This window comes from Pan paniscus, chromosome 19 (assembly GCF_029289425.2).
Source record: "Pan paniscus chromosome 19, NHGRI_mPanPan1-v2.0_pri, whole genome shotgun sequence".
Classification (NCBI taxonomy): Eukaryota; Metazoa; Chordata; class Mammalia; order Primates; family Hominidae; genus Pan; species Pan paniscus.
In genome coordinates this window covers 12,636,040-12,649,408 of record NC_073268.2, presented here as the reverse complement: position 1 = coordinate 12,649,408, position 13,369 = coordinate 12,636,040, and the positions used below count along the sequence as shown (strand labels likewise).

Sequence of the window (13,369 nt, the reverse complement as noted above, 5' to 3'; positions counted from 1 at the left end):
GGTGCCTGTAGTCCCAGCTACTCAGGAGGCTGAGGCAGGAGAGTGGTGTGAACCCAGGAGGCAGAGCTTGCAGTGAACCGAGATTGCACCACTGCACGCCAGTCTGGGCAACAGAGCAAGACTCTGTCTCAAAAAAAAAAAAAGAAAAGTGCTGGATGAATGGTGTCTTTTCTCATCCTCTTGGAGTATTAGAAACATCATTGTTTGGTATTACTGTGGGAAACTAAATGTGACCCCATTTCTGTCTGGTTTAGCCTTTCCCTAAGCAGTGAGGGCAAGCTTGGTTGCACATCAGAGTCACCTAGGAAGCTTTCAAAATTTATTTTACTATTTTTTTTTAAGAGACAGGGTCTCCTTCTGTTGCCCAGGCTGGAGTGCAGTGGCATAATCATGGCTTGCTGCAGCCTCAAATTCCTGGGCTCAAGTGATCCTCTCACCTCAGGCTCCTGAGTAGCTGGAATTACAGGCACACACCACTGTGTCAGGCTTGTGTTTTTTGAAACACAGATTTTAGGCCGGGTGCAGTGGCTCACACATGTAATCCCAGCACTTTGGGAGGCTGAGGCGGGCGGATCACTTGAGGTCAGGAGTTCAAGACCAGCCTGGCCAACATGGTGAAACCCCGTCTCTACTAAAAATACAAAAATTAGCCGGGCGTGGTGGCAGGCACCTGTAGTCCCAGCTACTCGGGAGGCTGAGGCAGGAGAATGGCGTGAACCTGGGAGGCAGAGCTTGCAGTGAGCCAAGATTGAGCCACTGCACTCCAGCCTGGGCGACACAGTGAGACTCCGTCTCAAAAAAAAAAAAAAAAAAAAGAAAGGAAGGAAGAAAGAAAGAAACAGATTTTAGGGTATTATTGGAAGAAAGAAAGAAACAGATTTTAGGGTATTATTGGTTTATTTATTCAACAACAATTTGAGCACGTCCTATGTGGTATAATGATCACTGAGAATAGGGTAGGTAGTGAAATAGACAAAGTGCCTCCTCCGCACAAACGTACATCCTAGTGAGGGAGATAGACCAGCAAACTTGTTCTGTAAATGGCCAGATAGTAAACATTTTAGGCTTTGAGGGCCACACAGTCTCTGTGGAAACCATTCAGCTCTGCCCTTATAGCAGGAAAGCAGGTGTAGACAATATGTAAATGAATGGGCTTGGCTGTGTTCTGATAGTATTTTATTTATGGACACTGAAATTTTTTTTTTGTTCGGGGGGGTGGATGGAGTCTCACTCTTGTCCCGACTGGACTGCAGTGGCACGAGCTCAGCTCACTGCAACCTCCACCTCCCTGGTTCAAGCGATTCTCATATCTCAGCCTCCCGAGTAGCTGGGATTACAGGCGCCCGCCACCATACCCAGCTAATTTGTGTATTTTTAGTAGAGACGGGGTTCACCATGTTGGCCAGGCTGGTCTTGAACTCCTGATCTCAGGTGATCAGCCCGCCTCGGCCTCCCAAAGTGTCGGGATTACAGGCGTGAGCCACCACGCCTGGCCTACCGAAATTTAAATTTCATATGCTTTTAGTTTTCACGGGTTAGGAAATACGATTCTTTTGTTTTCTTTGTTTTTTTGTTTTGTTTTGGTTTTAGACAGGGTCTCACTGTCACCCAAGCTGGAGTACATTGGCACAATCATGGCTCATTGCAGCCTTGACCTCCTGTGCTCAAGGGATGCTCTCACCTCAGACGCCTGAGTAGCTGGGACTACAGATATTGATTTTTTTTTCCAACCATTTAAAAATGTAAAAACAGCTGGACGTGGTGGCATGTGCTTGTAGTCCCAGCTGCTCAGGAGGCTGAGGTGGGAGGATCCTTGAGCCCAGGTATTTGAGGCTGCAGTGAGCTGTGATTGTGCTACTGCACTTCCTTTTGAGGAAGACACTTTCTCAAAAATAGTAATAAAAATAAATAAATAAATATGTGAAAACCTGTCTTAGCTAGCAGGCCATACAAAAATGGGTAGTAGGTCAGGGTAATCCCTGAGATGGTCAGTGAGTAAACAAGTACAAAATATCATTAAAGGGCCAGACATGGTGGCTCACGCCTGTAATCCCAGCACTTTGGGAGGCTGAGGCGGGCGGATCACCTGAGGTCAGGAGTTCGAGACCAGCCTGGCCAATATGGTGAAACCCCATCTCTACGAAAAATACAAAAATTATCCGGGCGTGGTGGCGGGCGTCTGTAATCCCAGCTACTCGGGAGTCTGAGGCAGGAGAATGGCGTGAACCTGGAAGGTGGAGCTTGCAGTGAGCCGAGATCGCGCCACTGCACTCCAGCCTGGGCGACAGAGCGAGACTCCGTCTCAAAAAAAAAAAAAAAAAAAAAAAAGCAAAAATTAGCCAGGTGTGCACACCACGTCCAGCTAATTTTTTTTCAACCATTTAAAAGTGTAAAAACAGCTGGCCAGGCACGGTGGCTCACGCCTGTAATCCCCAACACTTTGGGAGGCCGGGGCAGGTGGATCACCTGAGGTCAGGAGTTCAAGACCAGCCTAGCTAACATGGCGAGACCCTGTGCACTAAAAAGACAAAAATTAGCAGGGCATGGTGGTAGGCGCCTGTAATCCCAGCTACTCGGGAGGCTGAGGCAGGAGAATGGCTTGAACCCGGGAGGCAGAGGCTCGTGCCATTGCACTCCAGCCTGGGCAACAAGAGCAAAACTCCGTCTCAAAAAAAAAAAAAAAAAAAGTGTAAAAACAGCTGAGCGTGGCGGTAGCTAGGTGTGGTGCGTCTGTAGTCCCAGCTACTTGGGAGGCTGAGGTAGGAAGATTGCTTGAGCCCAGGAGTGCCAAGCCAGCCTGAGCAACATAGTGAGAACTTGTCTCTACCAAAAAAAAAAAAAAAAAAAATTAGCTGGACATGGTGATGCTCGCCTGTGGTCCCAGCTACTTGTGGGGGGGTGGGGAGAGGCTGAGGTGGGAGGATCCCTTGAGCCTGGGAGGTTGAGGCTGTAGTGAGCCGCGATCGCCACCGCTGCGCTCTAGCCTGGGTGACAGAGTGAGACCCCGTCTCAAAATTAATTAATTAATTAAAACAACAAACAACAAAACCCGAGCTGTGCGGGCTCTGGGCTGGGCCGCCTCCCCGGCGGAGGGGGCTCCCTCTCAGGCAGACCGCCAGCCGCTGGGTCCGGGGACTGCCGGATCCGGAGGTGCGGGGACCCCTGCGCACCTGGCGGCTCCCGGGACGCCCCCCTGAGGCAGGCGGGAGGGCAGCACGGAGACGCCCCTCCGGGCAGAGCCCGCCCCAGCCACTCCCCTCTCCAACTCGACCTGCCTAGGCAAGTCCTGAGTGTCGCAAAAGCGCTAGGGTTGCAAGTGGCACCAGAGACGTGCCCTTGTCCCGGGGTCCATTTGAGGGTGAGAGTGTTGGTGCCGAGCTGTTTTTTTGTTTTGTTTTGTTTTTTTGTTTTTGAGACCGAGTCTCGTTCTGTCGCCCAGGCTGGAATGCAGTGGTGTGATCTTGGCTCACTGCAACCTCCACCTTCCGGGTTCAAGTGAATCTCCTGCCTCAGCCTCCTGAGTAGCTGGGATTACTGGCACCTGCCACCACGACCAGCTAATTTTTGTATTTTTAGTAGAGACGGGTTTTCACCATGTTGGCCAGGATGGTCTCAATCTCCTGACCTCAGGCGATCTGCCTTCCTCAGCTTCCCAAAGTGCTGGGATTACAGGTGTGAGCCACCGCACCCGGCCAGTGCTGAGCTGTTTTGACAACTTGGACCCCGGGTCCTCTGTGGGTAGGAAAATCAGCTCCCTCTTTGCTCCTCTGGGGCAGCTGCACCTCGGGCCAGCTTCCTGCCTGTCTGCCTGCTGGCATTGCTGGGTCGCCGTACCCAAACGCACAGCCGGTGCCCCGTGGTAAGTCCTGGCTCCCCACCTTCCCCGCCCGCCCCCGGCCACCTCTCCCTCCAGTTGCCCTGGTCTTAGCAGTCCGACCAACTTGTCTTCTGACTCCGGTTCTGTCCCACCAGCCTATTACCTGCCAGCCTGTCTGTTTCCCTCCAGCTAGAAGGTCTTCAGTTTCCAGAAGAGCCAAAGCATCTTTGGACCTACCTAGGGAAGGACCTGCCTGTGACCTTTGCCCTGTCCTGGAGGGTCCAGCTTTGGGCTGAATGGCAGCACCCACGCTGGGCCGTCTGGTGCTGACCCACCTGCTGGTGGCCCTTTTTGGCATGGGCTCCTGGGCTGCTGTGAACGGGATCTGGGTGGAGCTGCCTGTGGTGGTAAAAGACCTTCCAGAGGGTGAGTGGGAGGGAGGTACAGGGAAGCGTGGGGCAGGTGTGCCCAGAAAGGTGGCCTGTGGCAGCTCTTTGTCCCTTAGCCACTGTGCTCCTGACATGGCATCATTCCTTCCCTGCAGGTTGGAGCCTCCCCTCATACCTCTCTGTGGTTGTGGCGCTGGGAAACCTGGGTCTGCTGGTGGTGACCCTGTGGAGGCGGCTGGCCCCGGGCAAGGGCGAGCAGGTCCCCATCCAGGTGGTACAGGTGCTGAGTGTAGTGGGCACAGCCCTGCTGGCCCCTCTGTGGCACCACGTGGCCCCAGTGGCAGGGCAGTTCCACTCTGTGGCCTTCCTAACTCTGGCCTTGGTGTTGGCAATGGCCTGTTGTACCTCTAATGTCACTTTCCTGCCCTTCCTGAGCCACCTGCCACCTCCTTTCTTACGGTCTTTCTTCCTGGGTCAGGGTCTCGGTGCCCTGCTCCCCTGTGTGCTGGCCCTAGTGCAAGGTGTGGGCCGCCTCGAGTGCCCACCAGCGCCCACCAATGGCACCTCTGGGCCTCCCCTCGACTTCCCTGAGCGTTTTCCTGCCAGCACCTTCTTCTGGGCACTGACTGCCCTTCTGGTCACTTCAGCTGCCGCCTTCCGGGGTCTCCTGTTGCTGTTGCCATCACTACCCTCTGTAACCACAGGGGGCTCAGGGCCTGAACTTCAACTGGGATCCCCAGGAGCAGAGGAGGAAGAGAAGGAGGAAGAAGAGGCTTTGCCATTGCAGGAGCCACCGAGCCAGGCAGCAGGCACCATCCCTGGCCCAGACCCTGAGGCCCATCAGCTGTTCTCAGCCCATGGTGCCTTCCTGCTGGGCCTGATGGCCTTCACCAGTGCCCTGACCAATGGCGTGCTGCCTTCTGTGCAGAGCTTTTCCTGTTTGCCCTATGGGCGCCTGGCCTACCACCTGGCTGTGGTGCTGGGCAGTGCCGCCAACCCCTTTGCCTGCTTCCTGGCCATGGGCGTGCTGTGCAGGTGCAAAAGGGTCCCCAGGCTTGGTGGGTGGAACTTAAGGTTGGGGTCCAGGTCCCAGAACAGCCAGCCCTGAGTCTCTGCTCATCCCCAACAGGTCCCTGGCAGGGCTGGTTGGTCTTTCTCTGCTGGGCATGCTCTTTGGGGCCTACCTGATGGCACTGGCAATCCTGAGCCCCTGCCCACCCCTGGTGGGCACCACTGCAGGGGTGGTCCTTGTGGTGAGCAAGTGGAGACATGAAGTGGGGAGGAGGGTGTCCCCTGGAGCAAGTGCATGTCATGCTCAGCCTGCTGCTGTGTCCTCCCTTGCAGGTGCTGTCGTGGGTGCTGTGTCTGTGTGTGTTCTCATATGTGAAAGTGGCTGCAAGCTCCCTGCTGCATGGTGGGGGTCGGCCGGCATTGCTGGCAGCTGGTGTGGCCATCCAAGTGGGCTCCCTGCTTGGTGCCGGTGCCATGTTCCCTCCCACCAGCATCTACCACGTGTTTCAAAGCAGAAAGGACTGTGTAGACCCCTGTGGCCCCTGAGCCTGGGCAGGTGGGGACCCAACTCCACCCCACCTGTCTTCATCGTGAGGCTGCCACAGTGCCTGACTACTTGTGGCCCAGGCAGGCTTCCCCCAACACAGGAACGCTCATGGACACCTGCACACTCCATAGAAGACGTTGGCATGTGAGGCCAGGGTGGGCACCAAAGACCAGGCCCAGAGCCAGGGGACAGGTTGGGGCTGTGGGCTTGGACCCAGGGCCTGAGACCTTTGTGGGATTTGTGCAATAAAGTGTTTTTATTTAAAACCAAAAACAAAAACAAAAGCCTAATGAAAACCTTATAAGAAATATATAATGAAATCAGGAAACTGGATTAAATAATTTTTCATACATATATTATCTAATGTGCAATTAGATTTAAATACAGATTGTAGTGCCTTTCTTATATCCACAGCTTATCTCTTCTTCTGTGGGTTTTCTTGTCAAAAACCTTTCTTACTCAAGTGAGTCTCTGTCATTTGCTATGGGATTGGCCTTTAAAGACAACGGAGTCTCACTCTGTTGCTCAGGCTGGAGTGCAGTGGTGCAATCTCGGCTCACTGCAACCTCTGCCTCCCGGGTTCAAGCGATTCTCCTGCCTCAGCCTCCTGAGTAGCTGGGATTACAGGCGTGTGCCACCACGACCGGCTAATTTTGTAATTTTAGTAGAGACGGGGGGTTTCACCATGTTGGTCAGGCTGGTCTCGAGCTCCTGACCTCGTGATCCGCCCGCCTTGGCCTCCCAAAGTGCTGGGATTATAGGCGTGAGCCGCCGCGCCCAGTGGAAACATGGATTACTTCAATTTTCTTCCTTCTGCTTTTCTGTATTTGTTAAATTTCAAATAAAGCAAACCCTGATCCAAAACCTCCTCTAATAAGCGGGGATTGTTTCCCCTAAGGTCGATCTACCCCCTAGCACAGTCCCTAAGGCAGAAGAAGCTGCTCAATGAAGGCTTCTCTTCCTTTTCTTTGGAACTCAAGAGCACCCAGGAAGGGGAAGAAATGCTAATTCTGAAAGGAGTCAGGTCCTCCCTTCTGAAAAACGAAGATGACAGCTAGTCCTGGGGGAAGAGGAAATCCCCGCAGGGCTCCCGCCCACCTCCGGACCTTCCTCCAGACACGCGGAATACAGAAGCCCAAGCCCGCCGCCGCGTCACCCCCAGCCAGCCTTCTGCGCGTGCGCCCTCCCGCCTCGCGCCCCCCGCCGCGCACCCCCCCAGCCTCGCACCCCCACCGCCTCGTTCCCCCCTCCCCCCCGGCCTCGCACCCCCACCGCCCGCCCGCCCGGGAGACTCACAGGCGCGCAGGGCCGCGGGGGTCCCCTCGGCCACTCGTTCCCAAGGCTCCGTGAACGCGCAAGCAAAGACGTCCTTCGAGGGAACCTTTTCTCCTCCTGGCGGACAAGAGTGGAACGACAGGGCTTGAGGAGAAGTTTTGCCAGGTTGGGGGTGACATCTTTTGAAACTTGACCTCGTTTTTTATTTTGTTTGTTTGCTTGCTTGCTTGAGACGGAGTCTCGCTCTATTGCCCAGGCTGGAGTGCAATGGTGCAGTCTCGGCTCACTGCAACCTCCACCTCCTGGGTTCAAGCGATTCTCCAGCCGCAACCTCCCAAGTAGCCGGGATTACAGGTGCCCACCACCATGCCAGTCTAATTTTTGTATTTTTAGTAGAGACGGGCTTTCACCATGTTGGCCAGGCTGGTCTCGAACTCCTGACCTCATGATCCGCCCGCCTCGGTCTCCTAAAGTGCTGGGATTACAGGCGTGAGCCACCGTGCCTGAGACCTCACCTCGTTTTGCAAGCGCCTCTCTTCTTTCTCAAGGCCTCATATCCGGTTCAGAGTAAAGAAAAAGGGAAGGCACCAACCTTGAGCTCCTAAAATGTGCTAGACCCTTTACATGTATTATCAGTAAATCTTCCCAACAGCTTCATTATTCGTCCTGTTTTGCAGAAAAGGAAATTGAAACTCAGAGAAGGTGACTTACCCAGAGTACCACAGCTAATTAGTGAGACGGCTGGAGCCCAGGTCTGTGTGCTCTAGAGATTCGGACTGCAGCCCTCACCTGTTGGCTCTGGACTTGGAGAAAGGAGAGCTGCTTCTCTGCAGCTGAAGAGGCTCTGCAAGAAGCCCAGAACAGGCAGGGCGCTGTAGCTCACGCAGGTAATCCTAGCACTTGGGGAGGCTGAGGTGGGAGGATCACTTGAGCCCATAAGGTTGAGACCAGCCTCGGCAGCATAGCAAGATCACTGTCTCTACAAAAACAAAACAAAACAAAACAAAACACAGCCAGAGTCAGGCATGGTGACGCACACCTGTAGTTCCAGCTACTGGGGAGGGTGAGGCAGGAGAATCCCTTGAGCCTAGGAGTTTGAGGCCTCAGTGAACTATAGACCCACCACTGCACTCCACCCTGGGTGACAGAGCAAGACCTTGTCTTTAAGAAACAAAACACAAAACAAAACAAAAACAAAAAAACAGAACAGCTTCCCTGGTCATTTGTAAAGAACCTTTAACGGATTGTACCACAGGGCAAGACTTTCCGAGGTATCTCAAAACATATTCCTTCTCCAGAGATTAAGGTGGGGAGGGCAGGTGGGGGAAGGAATAGGAGGAGTTGAGGTGGAAATTCTCATTGGTGAGGCTGTTGGGGACACAGCAGGATTTGTTTTTTGTTTTTGTTTTTCTTTGAGACCGAGTCTGGCTCTGTCACCCAGGATGGAGTGCAGTAGCACAATCTCGGCTCACTGCAACTTCCGCCTCCCAGGTTCAAGCAATTCTCCTGCCTTAGCCTCTCGAGTAGCTGGGATTACAGTCATCTGCCACTATGCCCGGCTAATTTTTTTTTTTTTTTTTTGTATTTTTAGTAGCGATGGGGTTTCACCATGTTAGCCAGGCTGGTCTCGAACTCCTAACCTCAAGTGATCCACCTGCCTCGCACTCTCAAAGTGCTAGGATTACAGGCATGAGCCACTGCACCCGGACTTTTTTTTTTTTTTTTGAGACTGAGTCTTGCTCTGTCACCCAGGCTGGAGTGCAGTGGCGCAATCTCAGCTCACTGCAACCTCCGCCGCCTGGGTTCAAGCAATTCTGCCTCAGCCTCCTGAGTAGCTGGGATTACAGGTGTGCGCCACTATGCCTAATTTTTATATTTTTAGTAGAGACGGGGGTTTCTCCATGTTGGCCAGGCTGGTCTCGAACTCCTTACCTCAGGTGATCCACCTGCCTTGGCCTCCCAAAGTTCTGGGATTACAGGCATGAGCCACCGTGCCCAGCTGTTGGGGGCATGGCAGGTTAATGTCAGCTCCTACAACTGTGAAATTGTTGAGGGATGAGAGAAGCAGTTTCTACAACTCACATCTAGTGACCAGGCCTTTAGATGAAACGTACTATCCCGATGATGCCACAGTCTCCTCCTGCCTTTCAGTAGAGACAGAAGTGGGTAGCAGGAGTGAGAACACTCCTGTACAAGGCAGAGGCTGCTGGCCTTTGACCTGGAGAGACGGACACTATGCCAACCTTAACTGAGTAGCCGGAGCTGTTAATGAGGCAGCAGAGTACCAGAGGTGCAGGGAGAGCCTGTCAGCCAGATTAAGTAGGATATTTAAAGCCAGCCTGCCTTGGGTAGTGTTTAAAACCTATTGGTACAGGAAGCAGGACCTTAGTGACATCCAGGGGACCACAGACTCTGAAGGAAGAAGATGATGGTGCAAGCATTGTCTGTGACTCGTCAGGAGTGGCAACCTTTGGGCATGATGAGTGAAACCTATTCACGGTCCACCTGAACCAAAATGGCATCCAGTAGCTATGGACACTAACTCTTTAAAAGGGAAAAGAAGGCTACTTTTGGGGCCAGGCGCGGTGGCTCACGCCTGTAATCCTAGCATTTTGGGAGGCCGAGGCAGGTGGATCACGAGGTTAAGAGATCAAGACCATCCTGGTCAACACGGTAAAACCCCGCCTCTACTAAAAATACAAAAATTAGCCGGGCATGGTGGCACGCGCCTGTAATCCCAGCTACTCGGGAGGCTGAGGCAGAAGAATCGCTTGCACCTGGGAGGCAGAGGTTGCAGTCAGCCGAGATTACACCACTGCACTCCAGCCTGGCGACAGAGCAAGGCTCTGTCTCAAAAATAAAATAAAAATAAATTAATAAAATAAAATAAAAGGGAAAAGGTGACTGGCTCACGCCTATAATCCCAGCATTTTGGGAGGCAGACATGGATGGATTGCTTGAGCTCTGAAGTTCCAGATCACCCTGGGCAACATGACAAAACCCTGTCTCTAGAAAACTACAAAAAATTAGCTGGGCATGGTGGCATGCACCTGCAGTCCCAGCTACTCAGGAAGCTGAGGTGGGAGGATCACTTGAGCCTGGGAGGTCGAGGCTGTAATAAGCTGTGATGGCACCACTGCACTCCAGCCTGGGCGACAGAGTGAGATTCCTTCTCGAAAATAAATAAAAGTAAAAAAAAAAAAAAAGGCCAGGCATGGTGGCTCATGCCTGAAATCCCAATACTTTGGTAGGCTGAGGTGGGCAGATCACTTGAGGTCAGGAGTTCAAGACCAGCCTGGCTAACATGCCAAAACCCCATCTCTACTAAAAATACAAATATTGGTCGGGCATGGTGGCACATGCCTGTAATCCCAGCTACTCGGGAAGCTGAGGCCGGAGAATCGCTTGAACCCGGGAGGCGGAGGTTGCAGCGAGCGGAGATCATGCCACTGCACTCTAGCCTGGGCGACAAGAGCAAAACTCCATCTCAAAAAAAAAAAAAAAAAAAAGGTTGGGGGGAGAACAATTTCAAACCAAACCAAATTTGAAGCTCTGAATATAGAAAGGTATAAATAAGACTGGTGGAGAAAAAATGTATTTGATCCCCAAATTTATTCAAGATACAAAAGTTCCAGGTGACAACAACAACAAAAAAATGTCTAAAAGAATAACCAACATATGTCGGTATGGTGTGAGAAGCTAAAAATAAAATAGTAACCAACAAAAGGAAAGCAGCTCCAAAGAAAGACAATGAAGAAAAGCAAATTAATTTCCAAGAAAACCAAGGATGACAGTGTAGAAATGTCAAGACGGAGTGAGCTAGAAAACTGAGATTGTTTGGGTGACTTCTCATGATTCCAGAGGAGGCCCACGAAATAGCTGCTGTCACTCACAGGACAGCCTGGGCAATTTGAGAGGGAACAGAAACCAGACGCAAGTTCATGAAATGCCTGGGAAGATTGAATTTGAGGAGAAGGCCCCATGGATTCTAAGCGAGGTGATGGTGATGTCTGATGTTCTTTTTTATATATATATTTTTAAGACAGGGTCTCCTGGTGGTGCAATCACAGGTCACCGCAGCCTTGACCTCCCAGGCTCAAGCGATCCTCCCACCTCAGCCTCCCAAGTAGCTACAGGTGTGAGCCAGTACACCCGGCTAATTTATATATTTTTTGTAGAGACAGGGTCTTGTTATGTTGCCCAGGCTGGTCTCAAACTCCTGAGCTCAAACAGTCCTCCCGCCTCCGCCTCCCAAAGTGCTGGGATTACAGACATAAACCACCGCACCCAGCCAATATTTGATGGCCTAGAGGGGTGAGATGGGGTTTGGGCTTTAGTTATGTTGACCTGGGTTGGAATCCTAACTTTGCCACTTAAGAACTGTCTGAATTTGGGCAATTCATTAATCTGAACCAACCTCAGTCTTCAGGAGCCAGGCATGGTGGCACATGCTTGCAGTACCAGCTGCTTGGCTTGGGAGGCAGGATTGCTTGAGCCCAGGAGTTCGAGTTCAGCCTGGGCAACATAGCAAGATCTTGATTCTAAAAAAATAAATAAATAGGCCGGGCGTGGTGGCTCACGCCTGTAATCCCAACATTTTGGGAGGCAGAGGCGGGTGGATCACCTGAGGTCAGGAGTTCGAAACCAGCCTGGCCAACATAGTGAAACCCTGTCTCTACTAAAGATACAAAAAATTAGCCGGGTGCGGTTGTGGGCGCCTGTAATCCTAGCTACTCAGGAGGCTGAGGCAGGAGAATCGCTTGAACCCAGGAAGCGGAGGTTGTAGTGAGCCAAGATTGTGCCATCGCGCTCCAGCCTAGGCGACAGAGCGAGACTCCGTCTCAAAAAATAAATAAAAATAAATAAACAAAACCTCAGTCTTCCCATCTGAAAAATGCAGACAAAAGACCTATTTTACCAGGGTACTTTAAATCAAATGCATATGGAATGCCAGCACAGGTAGCACAGATAAAAGATAAACAGGCACTACTCTGAATAAAATCTAAGTAAGTTTGCCCACAGTATTATTTTTGATTTTTATTTTTTGTAGAGATGGGGAGGGGGGGGGTCTCACTATGTTGCCCAGGCTGGTCTCAAATTCCTGGCCTCAAGTGATGCTCCCACCCTAATATTCCAAAGTGTTGGGATTACGGGTGTGAGCCACTGTGCCTGGCCCATGCACATTATTAAAGACTGACTTGGAAGGCTGGATATGTGGATTTTTTTTTTTTTTTTTTTTTTGGGAGAGAGTCCCACTCTTGCCCAGGCCAGAGTGCAGTGGTGCCTTCACAGCTCACCGCAGCCTCAATCTCCATGGGCTCAGGTGATCTTCCTACCTCCCTAGTAGCTGGAACTACAGGTACACACCACAACACCCAACTAGTTTTTCTATGTTTTGTAGATACAGGGTTTCACTATGTTGCCCAGGCTGGTCTTGAACTCCCGGACTCAACTGATCCTCCTGCCTCAGCCTCCCAAAGTGCTGGGATTACAGGTGTGAGCCTCTGTGCCCAGCCATAAGTGGATTTTTAAAATTATGGATAATACACATTTATATAAGTCAAGGTCTTTAGGGAAAAATAATCTGCCTTTTAAATTAGCAAGCTATTTTTCTCATCTCAAACCCCACAGCATTCTCTGTAACACTCAACTCAGCTCCCTCTGACCTCCAGAAAACTTGGTATTCTATCATTTTCTTGCTCACATTGAGTCTCCCCGGCCAGATTTTAAACTGCTCAAGCAAACACTGTTGCCAAACCATCCATTACATTCCAGATCTTGAGTCACTGTCAACAGGTCTGTGAAAACCTGGCAGTCAGAGGTGTCAAAGTAAAGGCAGGAGCATCAGGGTGTGGAAACCTAGAGTAAACCTAATCGTTCCTTCGCCCAGAGCCGTGGTTTGGCTGCAGTTGGGATATCTATGGTTTTGGCTGCAGACTGACCCCAGGAAGCTGTGAAGCAGTAGCTCAGAGCTTCAAGTGGGTCAAAGTGTTTTCCTGAGAACAGGATGAAAATGTGGGGACTCCAGAGTCTGGCAAGCCAAAGGCAGTGCTGGAGTACAATCTAACCTGCAAAATCCTGGCAATGTGGCATAGTCAAGGGCTCGCTGCCTCAAGCCAGAACATTAAAACAAGCAGGCAAGTTTTTTTATTTTTCTTGAAATGGAGTCTCGCTCTGTCGCCCAGGCTGGAGTGCAGTGGCGCAATCTCAGCTCACTGCAAGCTCCGCCTCCCAGGTTCATGCCATTCTCCTGCCTCAGCCTCCTGAGTAGCTGGGACTACAGGCCCCCGCCACCATGCCCGGCTAATTTTTTTATTTTTATTTTTAGTA

General features: G+C 51.5%; 1 protein-coding gene across 6 annotated transcripts; it reads left to right on the top strand.

Annotated features, from left to right (window-relative positions):
- Nucleotides 1–536: 536 nt before the first annotated feature.
- On the top strand, nucleotides 537–6,177 carry SLC52A1 (solute carrier family 52 member 1). 6 transcript variants are annotated; one of them, XM_063598899.1, is made up of 5 exons: nucleotides 539–3,859; nucleotides 4,011–4,243; nucleotides 4,362–5,241; nucleotides 5,336–5,459; nucleotides 5,551–6,177. In XM_063598899.1, exons 2-5 carry the CDS (start codon nucleotides 4,114–4,116, stop codon nucleotides 5,761–5,763), a joined length of 1,347 nt encoding a protein of 448 aa, XP_063454969.1. In that variant the 5' UTR covers nucleotides 539–3,859; nucleotides 4,011–4,113; the 3' UTR covers nucleotides 5,764–6,177. The 6 variants fall into 6 exon arrangements, with proteins under 6 accessions (XP_063454967.1, XP_063454966.1, XP_063454965.1 ...); XM_003810175.5 differs by having other exon boundaries at nucleotides 4,007–4,243; XM_063598898.1 differs by having other exon boundaries at nucleotides 3,973–4,243.
- The last annotated feature ends 7,192 nt before the right edge of the window (nucleotides 6,178–13,369 follow it).

Coding starts and splice junctions, on each gene's coding strand:
- SLC52A1 (XM_063598897.1), top strand. CDS start 4,114: ATGGCAGCACCCACGCTGGGCCGTCTGGTGCTGACCCACCTGCTGGTG. Junction 4,244..4,361: donor GGTAAAAGACCTTCCAGAGG/GTGAGTGGGAGG, acceptor CCTTCCCTGCAG/GTTGGAGCCTCCCCTCATAC. Junction 5,242..5,335: donor GCCATGGGCGTGCTGTGCAG/GTGCAAAAGGGT, acceptor CATCCCCAACAG/GTCCCTGGCAGGGCTGGTTG.